General features: G+C 41.9%; 3 protein-coding genes and 1 long non-coding RNA gene across 4 annotated transcripts; all 4 read left to right on the top strand.

Moving 5' to 3' along the window:
- The first annotated feature begins 680 nt into the window (after positions 1-680).
- On the top strand, positions 681-1,637 carry LOC140583130 (N-lysine methyltransferase KMT5A-A-like). Its single transcript, XM_072707769.1, has 2 exons — positions 681-849; positions 948-1,637. Exons 1-2 carry the CDS (start codon positions 681-683, stop codon positions 1,544-1,546), a joined length of 768 nt encoding a protein of 255 aa, XP_072563870.1. The 3' UTR covers positions 1,547-1,637.
- Positions 1,638-4,062: 2,425 nt separating this feature from the next.
- LOC140583128 (uncharacterized) lies at positions 4,063-12,779 on the top strand. The gene is made up of 6 exons (XM_072707767.1): positions 4,063-4,116; positions 7,593-7,814; positions 7,914-8,093; positions 8,201-8,348; positions 8,442-8,603; positions 12,633-12,779. Exons 1-6 carry the CDS (start codon positions 4,103-4,105, stop codon positions 12,777-12,779), a joined length of 873 nt encoding a protein of 290 aa, XP_072563868.1. The 5' UTR covers positions 4,063-4,102.
- Positions 4,907-6,630, top strand: LOC140583045 (uncharacterized). The gene is made up of 2 exons (XR_011985840.1): positions 4,907-6,016; positions 6,422-6,630. It is a non-coding gene; the product is annotated as an uncharacterized lncRNA (long non-coding RNA).
- Positions 9,005-10,916, top strand: LOC140583129 (uncharacterized). The gene is made up of 6 exons (XM_072707768.1): positions 9,005-9,350; positions 9,434-9,553; positions 9,635-9,795; positions 9,887-10,090; positions 10,216-10,463; positions 10,562-10,916. Exons 1-6 carry the CDS (start codon positions 9,153-9,155, stop codon positions 10,864-10,866), a joined length of 1,236 nt encoding a protein of 411 aa, XP_072563869.1. The 5' UTR covers positions 9,005-9,152; the 3' UTR covers positions 10,867-10,916.
- Positions 12,780-18,236: the final 5,457 nt, after the last annotated feature.

Raw genomic sequence — 18,236 nt, 5'->3', positions numbered from 1 at the left:
ATCTGTTTTCCTCTGCCAACAGTGGTTCGACATCTACTTCACCCAGGTACGGCCACAGCTCCTGAGCTCCAAGAGGAGCCGGACGACACTGGATGACCTGGGAGGAGACAAACGGTTCTTCGTCTCCACCGCAGGCAGGCCGGCGTTCAACGCTTCGAATGACCTCAACCGGCTGCACCAAAAGTGAGCTGATCGTCATGATGAATTCCCCCTATAATATGTTCTACATACCTGTTGTGTGAGACGTATTAATAAATGTATTTTTGTATTTTAGATACAAGCTGGATCCAGTCACCTACCAGACGGCCCGGCGCATCTTTGAGACGGCCATCAAGGACTTGACGGACCAAGAGAAGTCCTTGGTGGCCGATTACCTCACTCATTCCACTGCGACGGCTGACGAGCACTACCGGATGAAGCAGTCGCGGAATGTGGTGCTGACCAGTAAGCTGCTGAAGAAGCTGGCAGGTGACTCAAGGTAGGCATGTTTTCTGTTTGTCAACACACTTACCAACATCAAGACACACAACCAAAGCCCTCACCACTGAACACTAACCTTAAACGTTTGTGGGTTTTTTTTTTTGTTTTATTTTTATCTCAGCGCTGACTCCGCAGAGGAAGGGCCCAGCTGTTCTGCCCGTGGTGCCGCACGGGATGCTGCCCTGGCATCCAACCAACGGATGGATGTCCAGGCAGCGTTCGATCAGCTCCTTCGGACCCACCCCGTGACCCTGGATGGCGACATCCCAGACAAGACGGCACGCTCGCAGACGTCGGGCCGGTTTCAGCGGCAGCTCTATGATCGCTGGCTGAAGGCCCAGATGAGGATGCGCGTACGGCATGTCTTGTGTGAGTATTGTTTATAGCACTAATGACATTTTTTACTGTGAAACGGTCCTATCTACATAGGCTTCTTAACTAACAACAATTTACTTTGTTCTTGACAGCACACTTTGGCAGACGGCAGCCCACCGAGTCCCGGGTCGACGCTTGGATCAGGAACCAAGGCTGGAAAAGTAACGTTCCCAGCGCGGCCAGCGTTCTGAAGGACTGGAGACCAGTGGGTTCGGTGGACACTGCCGTGGACTCTAGCCACATCCAGGAGCTCATCCACAACCAGAAGTGGAAGGGACTTGTGGTGATGGACATTGCGGGGAAGGGGAAGGGAGTCTGCGCCACCCGGCAGTTCCAGGCTGGTGAGGTGGTGTGTGACTACCACGGGCCGGTAGTCACAGCCACTGAGGGCCAGCGGATTCACTCATCGACGAAGGAAGAAGAATCTGGCTACATGTTCTTCTTCCGGAACAGCCATAAGTCTGAGTGTGCCTGTCACCCGGGCATACAGCCTTTTGGCCGGCTGATTAATCATTCCCATAAGAAGGCCAACCTCCGGCCAAGACTGTACAGCCCAGCCGTCGGGGGACAGGATGTTATTTTGCTTTTGGCCCTGAACAGGATTAATGTTGGGGAGGAACTGTTGTTCGATTATGGGGTGCAGAGGAAATCGTTCAGGGGAGAGGGACTGAGAACCATTGAGAACATGTAGTTAATTTTTGGCAAGATCATCATTTTGATTGTTTGCTACTCTTCCCAAAAGTGATGTGGGTAGATTATTCCACCATGCAAGGTCGGGCAGATTATTCATTCATCAAATGTAAAGCTCTTAATTTCTAATCAATTGGCCCAAGTACATCCTGATTGCACTGTACTATTTTCTTGTATGCAGTTTTTATGTGAAATAACTCTTTAAATGTGAAATAATTATACTAGAAAAGTGTCACTTTATTATTATTTTTTTTTGACAATGTATAAAGTTTAAGACCTTGTCGTTGCCCCAAGTATTACAGTAGTTTAAGTGCGACCCACAGGTCACTTACTCAAGCGGTTAACATCAACATCTGAGATGATGGGTAACAGACTTCGGAAGGGCCTGACAATCTGTACGGATGCCTAGAATGAGGTCTGTTTGAGCTCCTACCTCAGGCTATAAAGCCAAATTAAGCATCAAATTAAAGCACAACATTTGTGGTCCACACAGAGACCAGACACATGTCAATAGCCCCAGCAGTTTTAGAGTAACCCTTCAAAATATTTGGAGCATTATAGACTGGGCCACTACCTATCTGATGCGTGGCACACTGACCTGTAATACACCGCAAATACACCAAAGCACGTGACGAACTGAAACACACAGCCCGTCTACTCAAATAATCACGCTTTTATTTTACAGTTTGCAAGGGAATTAGCAGGATAACCTTAGCAAAATCACAGAGGTCAAAGCAATGACAGACAATATAAAATGTACACAGGCAAATAAAGCTGACAACCTACAGTATTTGTGGAGCATAAAAACATGATGACCGTTTAAGGAAAAATAACCTCAACTATTTTACCAGTGCGACCCACAGGTTACTTACTGAAGCGGTTAACATCAACATCTGAGATGACGGGTAACAGACTTCAGAAGGGCTAATTATGATATATATAGTTGATATACAATTAGTATTAAGCTTGTCCTAACTTATATTAAATTATAAAGTTATTAAACTTATATTAGACATATTATATATATATGATGTTATTTATCAAAGACATTGAGCACTAAACAATGGAGATGACAATTGGAAATTCAACTAAAAGTAAGTGATAAGCAGAAGAAAACAAGGGACAGGGAACAGGCCACACAGGCAAGTTAGCTGTAGTTGTGAGCAAATTACAATGATGCAAATATTTTTAATCCAACTATTTAGTTACAAATTCCTCAGCCTGGGAGTCATCAGCATTTGAATCAAGCAGGTCAGTTACTCAATCCGTTAACATCAGCTTCTGACATGAGGGGACAAATACCTGGATTGGGCTTGCCAGCCTAGGGCTATTGTTTCCTTGATTGCTGTTTTGCACTTCTCTGCGATGCACATGCAGGGCTACCCATCCCCCAACAATCTGCCAACGTAACAATTAGGCTGAGATCTCACGTAAACATCAGGTCACGTAAACAAACAGAGTGACTCAAATAAATGTATTAAAGAACCAGTAATGCCGAGCAATATACCAAAATATTCGGAACATTATACATTGAGCCTATCCTGCTAATATTAGTAGTCACTGTATGTCATGTCTGTGTCACAACAGTACGGATTAGAACAATATGTGGTACCATCAGTAATGCGATCTGAGCCCTTTAAGGCTGGCTCGCTCCAATTAGTGAGCGAGTGCTTTCAGGCAGAAATTTCAGGGTAAAAACGGCGAAATCGAAATTGGATCATACTGCCAATATTGCTCAGAATCGCTGCAGCTTTCCGATGGTATGCGGGCCGTTGCGGTTGCTTACCGTGACCGACACATAAGAAAGCAAACATTATTTATTATCATCCTATGTATGTTAAATTATGATCTTCCACATTAATCAAGAGATTGTAAAACGGACAATATTACAGCTCCAATAGCTTATATTAAAGTCACCCAAGAGTCACAACATGGTTTTGAAATGGCAAAGACAGACAGAAATTAAATGTATATAAGCAAGCAACATAAGGGATCCGTTGTTTGGGTAAATTATATTATAGTATACTATATATATGTGGTGTGGTGGCGAATTCGTGCAGAAATTTCGGGGTAAAAACGGCGAAATCGAAATTGGATCATACTGCCAATATTGCTCAGAATCGCTGTAGCTTGGTATGCGGGCCGTTGCGGTTGCTTACCGTGACCGACACATAAGAAAGCAAACATTCTTTATTACCATCCTATGTATGTTAAATTACGATCTTCCACATTGTGGTGTGGTGGCGAAATCGTGCAGAAGTTTTATAACTGCACTATCGATTTATCACCTTATTTAGAAATAAAAATTCAGTTCTTATCCTTTTTAAAAGTTATATTGTTTGAAACTGTCTTCCAGTGGAAGTGTCCCTCAGAGTGACACCGGGGGTGGAGTGGGGTGGGATGGGGTGGGCGGGGCTACGAGGGGGCGGGGGGGCGGTCAGAATCGTATATTAAGAGGAGACCTCCGCATGTACAGTCACTCTACCTCTGCTTCCAGCGAGACAAGAGCTCCAGATTCTGCTCAAGATTTCATCTTTTGTTGAACAACTCGTGAAGAATGGCTTCCAAGGCGTAAGTAATTACGATCAATTTATTATTGCTTTTGAATGTGTAGAAACTGTGTTGTTCATCTTTGTATGTAGTTTACTGACACTGCTTAAGTCTCTTAAACTGACTACAGTACTATTGTTTAAACTTAAATTGCATCCACTACAAAACTAAAACAATATTTCGAAGCAACTTTTTTTAATTACAAAAACTCATCTTTTTAGAAAGACATTTTATAGATTCTCCTATTTAATCTCTTTATTTTTACTCTGTAGCACTTTCAGATTGCTAAAATATAAGGGCTTATATTGCTTGATATAAATGTAACTACAGTCGAACCTCGTTACAACATACCCCGTTTATAACGTTTACACCAATACAACGTTCAAATTTCGATGTCCCGAATTCGCGTATTGCATTATTCCATTTGCCGGTATCGCTTAGAACATACACCTTTACAGCGTAAACTTCGATATAACGTATGATTTTCAGAGGAAAATAGGCAAACTGACCATCGTTACAACGTACAGCCTCATCTTCCGAGCGCGTGCACAATTCAGAATCGGCTGTTGCCGGCCATCTACATCGCTTAGCAACGCCTAACTGTATGAACCTATCCTCACGAAGCATTCCACGCCGGCCGCACTTCTTGCATGCAGCCCCCGTTCCATTCATTTTGAGGGACCTGGTTACAACATACTATGGTTATAACGTACAAATTCTTAATGTCCCCCGAGGTACGTTGTAACGAAGTTCGACTGTAATTAGTAAAAATCTTTCAGTAGTTGTGATCATGTAGTTTCCCAGCTGGCATTCGACCGACCTTAAACGTTTAAATGTGGTTGAAATAATGTCAGTTTATAAAAAAACATTCATTCAACGTCAAAACAACGTTGAATACCAAATGGTTGAAATGGTGTTGTTAACTAACTATGGATTCAACATAGAAATATAAATAAAATTTGAGTTGTACGTCAAATCAACATTATTTTTACAACCATGCATTTGCAAAATCTAAACAAATTCCAAAGGTTATCCAGCACTGACACCTGACGTTGATTCAACGCTGACTCCACGTTAAAATGCCAGCTGGGATTAATACTTCTAAGAAGTAAAAAATATGTGCAAATAGGCAAAGCATGAAACTGGAAAAGATTTTATTTTGTTGCATTTGTAAATTTTCAAGTCGTTGCATATAAGAAACAAGCTTCCATTCTTATGTAGGCCTATATATTGCTTTTTGTGTGCATATTGTCACACCGTACACTGCGTTAGATGTTTTGGAGATAAAGTCAGAGAGGCCAGATTGAGGTGGTTTGGACATGTTCAGAGGAGAGATGGTGAATATATTGGTAGAAGGATGCTGAGGTTGGAACTGCCAGGCAGGAGGTCTAGAGAAAGACCAAAGAGGAGATTTATGGATGCAGTGAGAGAGGACATGAAGTTAGTTGGTGTGAGAGAAGAGGATGCAGAGGATAGGGTTAGATGGAGGCAAATGATTCGCTGTGGCAACACCTGAAAGGGAACAGCCGAAAGACAAAGAAGAAGAAATAATAAAATAGAAGGATTGGTGCTGACCTAAAGTAAAAATTGCATTGTAATCCTATGTAATTTTTATAATAAATATTTATTTCTTTTTTTTATGTTCTTCTTGTTGAGGTATGTGAATATTTTTTTTTATATGACATATGACACATACTGTTGTTGACAATATAAAAGCATAAAAAAGCCCTTTTTTACTGAGAGCAATACAAGGACTTGATTGCAGGACGGCGGTTGTCCATCACACAATGGCAGTGACTAGAACTGGATTTTATTGGCTCTGACGGTCCCAGACAATTGCGCATGCGCGAAGTGGGTCTGCGTCTTCATCTTCAGGCTAGAAGATTGTCTGACAGTGGACCGTTTTGGACGGAATCTGGCGGTAACTAGAACTTTCCTAAATACATTTTGAGTGTGCCTGACTCTGGCCCACATATTAATACGTATTGTGTGTATGGTCAGACGTTTAACGGCCAACCGAACGTTCTGTGTGTGCGCGCGTGCATGTGGGCAGAAGTTAATTTAACCGCGAAGCGCTGTGTCCGTGTGTGTGACTGTCAAAAACCGCCAACCGAACGTTCTGTGTGTGCGCGCGTGCATGTGGGCAGAAGTTAATTTAACCGCGAAGCGCTGTGTCCGTGTGTGTGACTTAACTATATTTTGTGGACAAATTTGTACCCAAAAGTGAGAGAAACCTGTCAAAAGCTCCCTTTGGGGATGTCCTCATTTGTAAAACAGGTTTAAAAATAAACTAAACAAAGTTTTTGTTTTTTTTTTTTTTTTTCAGACGTGGTGTTCAGCTCATCTGATACTACAACAACAAAAATAAATGAACACATGGCCAAATATTTAAAATATGCACCAGAGAGGATGGGTGGCGGTGGCAGAAAAATGGAAAAATAACTAGCCATGTTCAATGTGGCCCAGTGTTTGGGCTGTTCTAGTTCAACAAGTGTTTGTGTAAAATGTTTTACGTAATAAAGCATGTTTCTTTAATCAGTGAAATGTCTTTATTAATCTTCTTCCTGGTCTTGCTTTTACCAATTGGCTTTGTCCTAGCTAGGGTGACCAGATAATCCATGTCAGGGAGGACACTTTGAGCTACTTCGGGTTTTACAAACTACTTTCAAATTGAAAGGCTCCTGTGCTCGGCTAAATAGCTCAGCTCTTCTTGTGCTTTGACTGGTTTATTTCCTTGACTGAAAGACTCATCCAGCTGTTTCACATTAGCATTAGTGAAACATGCATGATTACAGGAGACTGACCAATCAGCACACAGCAAGAACTCAGTGCTCAAGTGAAATCCAGGTCCGTTTAATTGAAATGGTAATTTACAATACCTGTACTAGCTCAGAGTGTCCTCCCTGACATGGATTATCTGGTCACCCTAGTCCTAGCTGACTCTGCATGTTCACTAACTCGTTTATGTATCCATTTCAAGGTGTTTGTTCTGTTGAAAACATCAGTACTTTAGTGAAAACAGTTTAACAAAATAAACTGTTGAAAAGCAGGACTTTAGTGACGTTGAAATTTTAACGTTGATTGGATTTGCAAAATCTAAACTAAAATCAATATTGATTCAATGTTGGCAAATTCACCTATGTTGACAAACGTGACGTTGGAATGACGTTGCTATTTCAACGTTGATTAGATTTGCAAAATCTAAACAAAATCCAACGGTTATCCAACACTGACACCTGACGTTGATTCAACGCTGACTCCACGTTAAAATGCCAGCTGGGTTACTAATTACTTTTCTCAGTCTGGGACCCATCAGGATGACAATAGATATGCAAATGTTATTTATCCAAACCACTGAGGAATGAACAATGTTGATGATGATGACTGGAATGGGTCCTGAAAATCATTAATTAAATCTAATCTTAAGTAACACTTCCTTGACTGTTACATAAAACTGTTAATTGTTTTTTTTTTGTTGTTTTTTTTTATATCCGCAGTACTTCCAACAGGCATTTCCTGCTCTGCCCCGTGTGCAAGAAGACACAGGCAAGCCTCTCGGTGCATCTGACTAGGGTGTGCATGAAGAGATCTTCGAAAGAAGCCATCCAAGAAGTAGTGGAGAAGGCAAAGCAGGATGCGCTTGAAGTTCTGCAGTGGGGCAGGGTGTTCAGCTACAGGCACCTGCGAGACATTATGGATGATGCTAATCCTATGAGCAGGTTGGTGGGAAAACTCTTCAGTCTTTTTTACACATCTCGCTTCGTTTCTTCAGTATGACATTTACTAACAGTTTTTTTATTTACTTACTTGTCTGAAAGGATGATCCAGGAGCTGGAGCGTCGCCACATGGTGGTGCCTGACACCCCCTCCCCAGCAGTAGCGGCGCAGACCAGCAGTGTTCCTGTGATGGCTGGTACAACCGTGCAGCGACCGGAGAGCTCGGCGACTGAGCAGTCGGAGGACGCAGTCAGTGTCAGCAACGGCGAGATCTTTCAAGTGTGAGTATGAGTGTCTCGGATTTGCAGCTTCATTGATACCTTTTGCTTTTGCTTGTGAGCCAATTGAAGGTGCAATTTTAAGACGAAATATGTTTTCCACATGGCAGTACCCGGGAGGTGCAGTGGCCACAGACCTCCAGGCACATGATGCAGGAGAAGGGACTGTACCGGAAACATTCTCTGGACCATCCCCTCCTGAAGGGCTTCGCCGCATACTTGGAGAAGGATCTCCTGATTGAGAATTTCAAGCAGACGGTGAGGTCTCCCATAAAAGTTCACTCTATTATTTTTTTGGAGCTTTATATCTACGCAATATATTCATTAAGTAATGCCGATCTTATTTTCCAGGTGGAAAACGTCAGCAGGTTCATGTTTTTTGTGAACCCTGAAGAGCCATCCCTTGAATTTCTGAGGGAGAGGGAGAAGACGAAGCTCTTCTTTCGGGAGCTGACTGAGGCTGGTCTCACCAGGCAGACTCAGGTCAACTACATGAAGAGCCTGAAGAGGTTGGTAGCATGTAGATTTTTAACAGTATATTGTAGGTTTGTGTTGTATTGTCGTATCTGTTTTCTTCAAGGAAGTTCAGTCCTCCCACTATTGTCATGGTGGCATGTACAAGTTTATGTACATATGGATACTTACATACATGTCCTTCCTCTGACAGATTCCTCAAGTACCACACCGTGGCCACCAACCTCCGGCGTGACAACATTGCCTTGTGGAATGAGGCAATGTTCTTCGTGGAGTACCTGGGCTCACTCCAGCAGAGCTCTGCAAAGTTGGTGAGTAAGGAGATGACGCAAAGGAGGTAAGTTCAACTGTCAACACCCGTTAAATTCCATATTATGATTTGATTATACATCTCCTCTACTGTGTTTAACACACTCATAATGTTTTTTTTTTTTAATCTCCCTCACTGCTCCTGGAGTGCACTGCACGGAGAAGCAGAGCCATTTTACATTGTGAGCACATTTTATTAAAATGTGTACTGTATTGATTAGGATTGACAGTAATTGAATTTTCTTCTCCCACCCACATAGTCATGTCATTCTCACGGGGATGAGCCCAGAGAAGAGTCCAGAGGACTGCTGGGCCGTGCTGAGGGCTGCCAAGAACGACTTCTTGGCAGTCCTTGGCAAGGTGTATCCGGAGGAGATGCCCCTGGAGTGTGCAGAGTGCTGCCTTGTCCTCTACTACCTGGAGGCCACGGTCATTCTGAAGCATCTCCAGCCACCAGGCGTGGTGGAGCACATGACCGTAAGTGTTGTATTCTTTTTGTCTTCACTTTTCCTTTTTGCCGACACTCTTATTTATCAGTGGGACATCATTGTATTGTGTAGGTCCAGGAGTGGATGACCAGGAGCACGTACGAGGCCGACCATACGGTGATTGTGGTGAAGGAACACAAGACGTCGGCGCAGCAAGCGGCCACGTTTGCATTATCCTCTGAGGAGGAGACGGTAAGTATATCAAGTTTGATAAGATTTATTTCATAGTTTATTTCAAGAGCAGCGATTTAATCTGTTTTCCTCTGCCAACAGTGGTTCGACATCTACTTCACCCAGGTACGGCCACAGCTCCTGAGCTCCAAGAGGAGCCGGACGACACTGGATGACCTGGGAGGAGACAAACGGTTCTTCGTCTCCACCGCAGGCAGGCCGGCGTTCAACGCTTCGAATGACCTCAACCGGCTGCACCAAAAGTGAGCTGATCGTCATGATGAATTCCCCCTATAATATGTTCTACATACCTGTTGTGTGAGACGTATTAATAAATGTATTTTTGTATTTTAGATACAAGCTGGATCCAGTCACCTACCAGACGGCCCGGCGCATCTTTGAGACGGCCACCAAGGACTTGACGGACCAAGAGAAGTCCTTGGTGGCCGATTACCTCACTCATTCCACTGCGACGGCTGACGAGCACTACCGGATGAAGCAGTCGCGGAATGTGGTGCTGGCCAGTAAGCTGCTGAAGAAGCTGGCAGGTGACTCAAGGTAGGCATGTTTTCTGTTTGTCAACACACTTACCAACATCAAGACACACAACCAAAGCCCTCACCACTGAACACTAACCTTAAACGTTTGTGGGTTTTTTTTTTTTTGTTTTATTTTTATCTCAGCGCTGACTCCGCAGAGGAAGGGCCCAGCTGTTCTGCCCGTGGTGCCGCACGGGATGCTGCCCTGGCATCCAACCAACGGATGGATGTCCAGGCAGCGTTCGATCAGCTCCTTCGGACCCACCCCGTGACCCTGGATGGCGACATCCCAGACAAGACAGCACGCTCGCAGACGTCGGGCCGGTTTCAGCGGCAGCTCTATGATCGCTGGCTGAAGGCCCAGATGAGGATGCGCGTACGGCATGTCTTGTGTGAGTATTGTTTATAGCACTAATGACATTTTTTACTGTGAAACGGTCCTATCTACATAGGCTTCTTAACTAACAACAATTTACTTTGTTCTTGACAGCACACTTTGGCAGACGGCAGCCCACCGAGTCCCGGGTCGACGCTTGGATCAGGAACCAAGGCTGGAAAAGTAACGTTCCCAGCGCGGCCAGCGTTCTGAAGGACTGGAGACCAGTGGGTTCGGTGGACACTGCCGTGGACTCTAGCCACATCCAGGAGCTCATCCACAACCAGAAGTGGAAGGGACTTGTGGTGATGGACATTGCGGGGAAGGGGAAGGGAGTCTGCGCCACCCGGCAGTTCCAGGCTGGTGAGGTGGTGTGTGACTACCACGGGCCGGTAGTCACAGCCACTGAGGGCCAGTAGTTTAAGTGCGACCCACAGGTCACTTACTCAAGCGGTTAACATCAACATCTGAGATGACGGGTAACAGACTTCAGAAGGGCTAATTATGATATATATAGTTGATATACAATTAGTATTAAGCTTGTCCTAACTTATATTAAATTATAAAGTTATTAAACTTATATTAGACATATTATATATATGATATTTATCAAAGACATTGAGCACTAAACAATGGAGATGACAATTGGAAATTCAACTAAAAGTAAGTGATAAGCAGAAGAAAACAAGGGACAGGGAACAGGCCACACAGGCAAGTTAGCTGTAGTTGTGAGCAAATTACAATGATGCAAATATTTTTAATCCAACTATTTAGTTACAAATTCCTCAGCCTGGGAGTCATCAGCATTTGAATCAAGCAGGTCAGTTACTCAAGCCGTTAACATCAGCTTCTGACATGAGGGGACAAATACCTGGATTGGGCTTGCCAGCCTAGGGCTATTGTTTCCTTGATTGCTGTTTTGCACTTCTCTGCGATGCACATGCAGGGCTACCCATCCCCCAACAATCTGCCAACGTAACAATTAGGCTGAGATCTCACGTAAACATCAGGTCACGTAAACAAACAGAGTGACTCAAATAAATGTATTAAAGAACCAGTAATGCCGAGCAATATGCCAAAATATTCGGAACATTATACATTGAGCCTATCCTGCTAATATTAGTAGTCACTGTATGTCATGTCTGTGTCACAACAGTACGGATTAGAACAATATGTGGTACCATCAGTAATGCGATCTGGGCCCTTTAAGGCTGGCTCGCTCCAATTAGTGAGCGAGTGCTTTCAGGCAGAAATTTCAGGGTAAAAACGGCGAAATCGAAATTGGATCATACTGCCAATATTGCTCAGAATCGCTGTAGCTGTCCGATGGTATGCGGGGTGTTGCGGTTGCTTACCGTGACCGACAAATAAGAAAGCATACATTCTTTATTATCATCCTATGTATTTTAAATTACGATCTTCCACATTAATCAAGAGAGTGTAAAACGTAAATGATTACAGCTCCAATAGCTTATATTAAAGTCACCCAAGAGTCACAACATGGTTTTGAAATGGCAAAGACAGACAGAAATTAAATGTATATGAGCAAGCAACATAAGGGATCTGTTGTTTGGGTAAATTATATTATAGTATACTATATATTTATGTGGTGTGGTGGCGAATTCGTGCAGAAATTTCAGGCAGAAATTTCAGGGTAAATACGGCGAAATCGAAATTGGATCATACCGCCAATATTGTGTAGCGGATATAAAGATCCGTGGTTTTTATTTTAAAGTTTCCCTGCTAGTCTCTGGGCTCGCTGGATCATGCGGTCATGCCTTAGCCTATCTAATGAGTAGCGTTGCTGGGCGGGTCTCTGGTGGTGAGGGGAGCGGTAAAATAAGGTCGGTTGGGCGAAGTGGAAGCACAGTCGCGTGAAGTTTTTTTTTTTTTTTTACTTTTTACAAGGAATCGCGGCTAGTATAGTTGGAGCCCGGCTTCGTTTTGGCAGGACGAAAGTCTGTTTTTTTTTTTGTTTGTGTTGGAGTTAGGGATTATTGGGGCTGCGCCACCCCAAGCGGAGAGCGTGGCGGGCAGCCTGGTGTGCATACGCCGGACGCCATCTCGGTCTGCAGCGGAAGACAGAGACGCGGAGGGGCTGTTTGAGTGGTGTCGACGACAGCGGGTATGACGAGTGGCATCTTCGGGAGTCTAAGTCGTGTCCTGGCATCCGGTGGAACTGAAGGAGCTGGGGAATATCGTGGAGGAGGGCACCCGGATTAGCGGTGCTGAAGTGGAGGCAGCGCGCGCCGGTTTTGAGATCCAGGGCCCCGGAGCTGTGTTACACGGGCGTATACTCGGGCGATTTCGACCTCGGATGCAGCGCGAGTGAGTGACCCTGCCATACAGAGGCCTCCCCCTACAACTCATCTCGACCCATTCCGTCGTTGACTGGTAAACCTGCTCCTTTTCTTCACTCTCCTCAATCGGGTGAAGGTCTCGGCAAAGTTGCAGATCTGGACAATTGTATGCATAAGTGTGTGTTGGATGTAATTAAGCGCAGTCGAAGTGTTTGTTTAATGTCATTTACGCACTGTATTTTGAATAGGTGAATGACGATTGGTATTGTGCTATGCTTTGCTGTGTAACCCTTAGATGTTTTCTTTCTTTTTTTCCCGTTTTGAGTTAAATCTGTCTTTTTCTGTTATTGATGACAACGGGACAAATTGGTGAATTGCTAAAACAGGGGATGTTTGAATTATTCAATTTCCTCTGCGTCATCGGGGCCTAATTCAGCTCTGTGGCCTGAAGTATTTTCTTTCATGCCGTCCGTTTTATAGCTTGCTGTTTAAGGTTGGAGGACAGCGGAAAGAGAAGCGACCTTTCCGTTTACAATAAATCACTCGTTTGTGTTTAGGGTGGTTTATGCGTTCAAACATTGTGTAACTACCTGGGGGTAGGGGCGTCGCACCCGACGTGCTAGGTTTTGGGAGTGCAGGGTTGTCGGCAGATTATATCGGTTACCCACCGCGGTTAAGTTAGCCTCATATTCGATATTCAGTTTTCTAGCTTCAATAACTTTTCACGGAAGTAAGGTGGGACGTTTTTAGTTATAAAATCGTGTTGTCCAGTCCACAGACAACGATGCACACCGGTTATTTTGTCGCTTCAAACCATTTCGTGATTTGTGCAAAATCGCGTTAATAGCTAATAAAATAGGTCCTGTCAGCTGTAATGACATGGTCGGTTAGCATTTTGGGCTCATGGCGACTGTTGCACACCCCTTTGTTTCCCAGATTGCTTTACGTACGATTTTTAATTAATTTTTGAATGTTCGAATGTATCCGTATATTGTGCAATGGGACAATACATGAATGGGTTAATAACTTCAAAACTAGACGAGACAGGCACATCTAGTGAAGTGTGCTTTGATCAGTGGACTACAGGGAACAATGCACACCCCTTAGATTTTCAGAATACCTTTCACTCTAATAGTTATTAATTGATACATTGTATGCATATTACATGGCATAGGGGCAATGCACTAAAGGGTTAATAGCTCTGGAGCAATATGGGACAGCCACATTCTACCAAGTGTGCATGGATCAGGGGACTCTGGGGGACAATGCACACCCCTTAGATTTTCAGAATAACTTTCACTCTAACAGCTATTAATTAATACATTGTATGCATATTACATGGCATAGGGGCAATGCACTAAAGGGTTAATAGCTCTGGAACAAAAGGGGACAGCCATGTCCCATGAAGTGTGCATGGATCAGGGGACTCTGGGGGACAATGCACACCCTTTAGATTTTCAGAATACCTTTCACTCTAACAGCTATTAATTAATACATTGTATGCATATTACATGGCATAGGGGCAATGCACTAAAGGGTTAATAGCTCTGGAACGAAATGGGACAGCCACAATCTATCAAGTGTGCATGTACTCCATATTATACGTATTGATAGTTGTTCGAGGTCAGGTTTTTTCAATGATCAGAGGAACCAGCCGTAATTTCTTAGTGTTCCTTATCCCTTTGTCATCCACTTGCTATAAACAATGAAAGATTAATATGAACTCCAAAAAAAATGTTTATTTACAATTGCCCATATAAAACAATTTTTGGGTCAGAAGTACACAACAATCAATATTATAGCAGCAAATCCTAATTGCAAAATGTGCAGTGCCATTCTGTTGTCACTGCATGTGTGAATTCCTGTTCGTCCATACCAATACACAATCGGTGGTACCATCTTCTACAGCACTCACATTCAATCTGTTGAGAAAAGAACAATTAGCTGCTCTGTTTTCCAAACATCCAACTTATGTAATTTGTGTATGCTATGTTAGCCTTGCTTGTTAGACAAACATTCAAAATATTGTGAAACCTACACTATCTGTGTTCATCAATGCATTTTCTCAGGTAAATCTGCAAAATGGCATATTTGTCACTTTTTTTTTTATTTCTTAAAGAAATAAGCACGATGCCACAAAACTGTTATTAACTCCTAAAAAATAAAAGTAGTTGTAATTTAGTTAAATAAAGTTGTTTCTAGGGAAGAAGAATTTCCCCTCCAGTAAAGATTTAATTACCTTCCAAATTATACATTAAAAATAATTTTACTCACCCATTCAATAACACTGTTGTTGTCAGCAGATGAGGATTCCATTCCACAGAACGAACATAGGTCTCTCATTGGAACTGAATCAATGAGAACAATGTTAATACAATCATAAGACATCAGAAACATTCAATGTTCTCTTTCATTTTTATAATCCTCATAGATGCACTAATACACATGCAACCAGCATCAGTGTTATAGTTCCCCCATGCCAGAGATGAGACACGAGAGTTTAAAACATGTACAACTAAATAATGGGCTACATAGGACTAACCTAAGGATTTTCCAGAAACAGAAGCAAGCATACTGTGCACAAAGGCAATATACAACCTGTATAAACTTGAGAAGATGTATGGTGATCCAAAGTAGCCATAAGAAGAAGGACACACTATGTAACACTCCTCAAGAAGAGGGAAACTTCAGTCAATGGGTTCCAGTATGGTCTGCACATGCCTAAAAGGCTAATCCACGGCACCACCAAGAGTGTGAATTGGCCTTTTCTTCTCTAGAATTGATCACAAGAGCAGGACGGGAGGAGGCCTTTTTCAACATACATAAGAAAAGTACCACACTATACTATGCTGAATTGCTGTTAAACTACACAACAATAATAGTTCATGCCCTAAAAAAGTTCTACTTGGAGCTGGAAGTTTCAGTTCCATAAAGTAAAAATCCAGGCCAAGATTTTGTTTCAACCAACCTGTTGAGTACTGTATGACTGTGACTCTTTATACTGAGCCGGTTGGTTGAAACAAAATCCTGAAACTAAATATTTTTACTTTCTGGACCTGAAACTTCCACCTCTGGTTGTAGTACATCACTTTCAGCTAGCAGCATAGTCAGGACTACTTAAATGTATCTATAAACACTTTGTTTAACCAATGCTGGTCACCAGAAAACACTGTGACCTATCCAATAAGATTAATCTTTCTCTGCATTATAGTTAATATATATTTGTATTTTGCAGTATGATTACACATATTCAATTTATCACACACATATTAACATTTACTGTGGTTTCAATTTTATTCTGGTTTAAGGAACACAAGCAAAAAAAATCCTACAACATAATGAACAAACTTGAATACCTGATGAGCTCAAAAGAAATTTCGCCATCTGAAGCCGGAGCTCCCTGATGTTAGGTTTGGAGGGTGGAACTATGATTTCATCTGGCAGGTCTGGAAAGCTTGTCACCATTTCTGCAGCCATCTGTACATACAAATAATGCATATTCCACATAGTTCAGCAAAAGCTTTAATGTAGCATTACTTACAAGTGAATTGTGAAATGTAAAGAATATAAACACGGGTAAAAGAGGATAGACTACATGAAACTCCAAACTGTAAATGTTATTTGCATAAAATCAGCAGCAAATGAAAGGCAAATTAGACAAGTACTGTAATAGGACCAGAGATTTAGCCAATACCTTCATAACAAAAACTCCACAGCTGCTACCATCAGTCTGCTTGGTGTGTTCAATTGTGCTGGGCTTCCATTTAATGTCCACCCAGTCTTCCAAGCCATGCTGAATTCGCCTCATCTTGAAAAATTCACTAATATAAGAAGAAATTAATTTCTTAAACTGGTCCTATTAGTATCTCACTAATAAAATTAACTAGCAAATCAAGGCAAGTTTAGTTGTATAGCACATTTCATGCCATTAGGCAATTAAAAATGCTTCACGTACCAAACGACAAAATACATTAAATGCAAATTGGAAAAGCAATAAAATGGGAAGAGCATTAGATTAGTAAAAAAGTAAAGTAAGGAAAAATGGTAGTAAAGCAGCATTTCAATTTGATTAATAGTACAGCACAGTACATAAATCAGTCAAATTCACAGAAAAAACCTGAAACAATCAACTGTTTAGCCTGGGCCTAACCACTTTTATAACTTACATTAAAAGCATTGTTTTATGGATTATGCAAATTAATACAAAAAACAGAATTGTTGGACCTCTGAGAAATTAAATAATGAAATGTTAAAATTATAATGAGTGTTGTGCTGCATGTGTCTTCCAACTTTTACCTCAAAAAGCCTGGTAGGAAATAATTTATATTTGCCTTTTTAGTAATACATAATTATATTTGGTATAAATTGTTTTTGTGGGATTACACTTTGACCACAAGTATTCATGTAAGAGTAATGAGATTACCTGAATCGCTTTGCTGCCCTTGCAGAATCCTCAGTTTCACAGTGTGCATTTGGGTCCAGCACAGCAATTATCTCTTTTACAGCATTCAGACACTATAGGGCAAAAATAAATATGCTATTCAATCTTATAAACACAAAGGTAATTACAAATCATAATTCTTTTCATAATGTACTTGTGATGTATAATTTTTATATTTTAATAGGTACAAGGAGTGTTGCTAACATCTTCAATAATAGTTTTCAATTTTTAGTAAATTTGGTAAGTCGCATTTTAACTTACTATGAGTTTCCAGTGTGCACCTGTATTGAAAAACCCAACAACTCCGTGGTATTGATCAAGGTGCACCTGTTCAAAAAAAGAATAAAAATTACAAAATTTACATTTTAATGAAAATATGTTACATATTTTTTCACAATACAAGTTTGATGGTAAAACATTCTCACTCTTTTCATGCTACATCTGGCAACCTCCTCCCTGCTGCCGGTCAAAATTATTTGTGTTGTGTAATGATTAAGGTTGAACAGTCTTTTTCCTTCTCCTGTTGTGTTGCAGACAGCTTGAATGTAGGCCTCTATCACCTATGGACAGAGAAATTTTAAATGTAAAACTGATTAAGAATTAAAAAAGGAGTTTAAAAAGAGGTCAGACCTCTGCATTCGGCCAACAGACCTCTCCCATGAGCCAGGCGTCGGGCTTCAAAGTCAGGAACTCTCTGTGACGCAATGTATAACGTACAGTCCCCTCTTTTGATGGAACTACTGCAACCACTACTTCACATGCCTCTTTTTGCCATACCTCCTGCACCTGTGTTGGATAAAAGTACATTTTTAAGTGATTATGATTTCATTCTTCATCATCTACTATTAGCTGCTATGTACATACTGTAGCCTTACCTCATTAGCTCTGATTTCTTGATGCGGAGAACACACTATCCCAACATCCTGGACCTGCAATTTGTCATCTTTCATTGGAGTTTTTTCATCTTCTCTTCTAACACTAATTTGTCTTCTTTTTTCTCTTCCTTTAATGATGTTTGTTTTTTTTCTTCTTGCTTGGCTTTCTTGCA

Source organism: Paramormyrops kingsleyae, chromosome 25 (genome assembly GCF_048594095.1).
Source record: "Paramormyrops kingsleyae isolate MSU_618 chromosome 25, PKINGS_0.4, whole genome shotgun sequence".
Classification (NCBI taxonomy): Eukaryota; Metazoa; Chordata; class Actinopteri; order Osteoglossiformes; family Mormyridae; genus Paramormyrops; species Paramormyrops kingsleyae.
Note: the sequence above shows the minus strand (reverse complement) of the source record. Positions and strands in the feature narration are given on the sequence as shown.

Bases quoted from the DNA above. Each gene is read 5' to 3' on its own strand.
- LOC140583129 (XM_072707768.1), top strand. From the start codon at position 9,153: ATGAGCCCAGAGAAGAGTCCAGAGGACTGCTGGGCCGTGCTGAGGGCT. The intron at 9,351-9,433 runs GTAAGTGTTGTA...TGTATTGTGTAG, and splicing joins GCGTGGTGGAGCACATGACC to GTCCAGGAGTGGATGACCAG. The intron at 9,796-9,886 runs GTGAGCTGATCG...TTTGTATTTTAG, and splicing joins CTCAACCGGCTGCACCAAAA to ATACAAGCTGGATCCAGTCA.
- LOC140583128 (XM_072707767.1), top strand. The intron at 8,094-8,200 runs GTGAGTATGAGT...TCCACATGGCAG, and splicing joins AACGGCGAGATCTTTCAAGT to TACCCGGGAGGTGCAGTGGC. The intron at 8,349-8,441 runs GTGAGGTCTCCC...CTTATTTTCCAG, and splicing joins TTGAGAATTTCAAGCAGACG to GTGGAAAACGTCAGCAGGTT.
- LOC140583130 (XM_072707769.1), top strand. From the start codon at position 681: ATGGATGTCCAGGCAGCGTTCGATCAGCTCCTTCGGACCCACCCCGTG. The intron at 850-947 runs GTGAGTATTGTT...TGTTCTTGACAG, and splicing joins GCGCGTACGGCATGTCTTGT to CACACTTTGGCAGACGGCAG.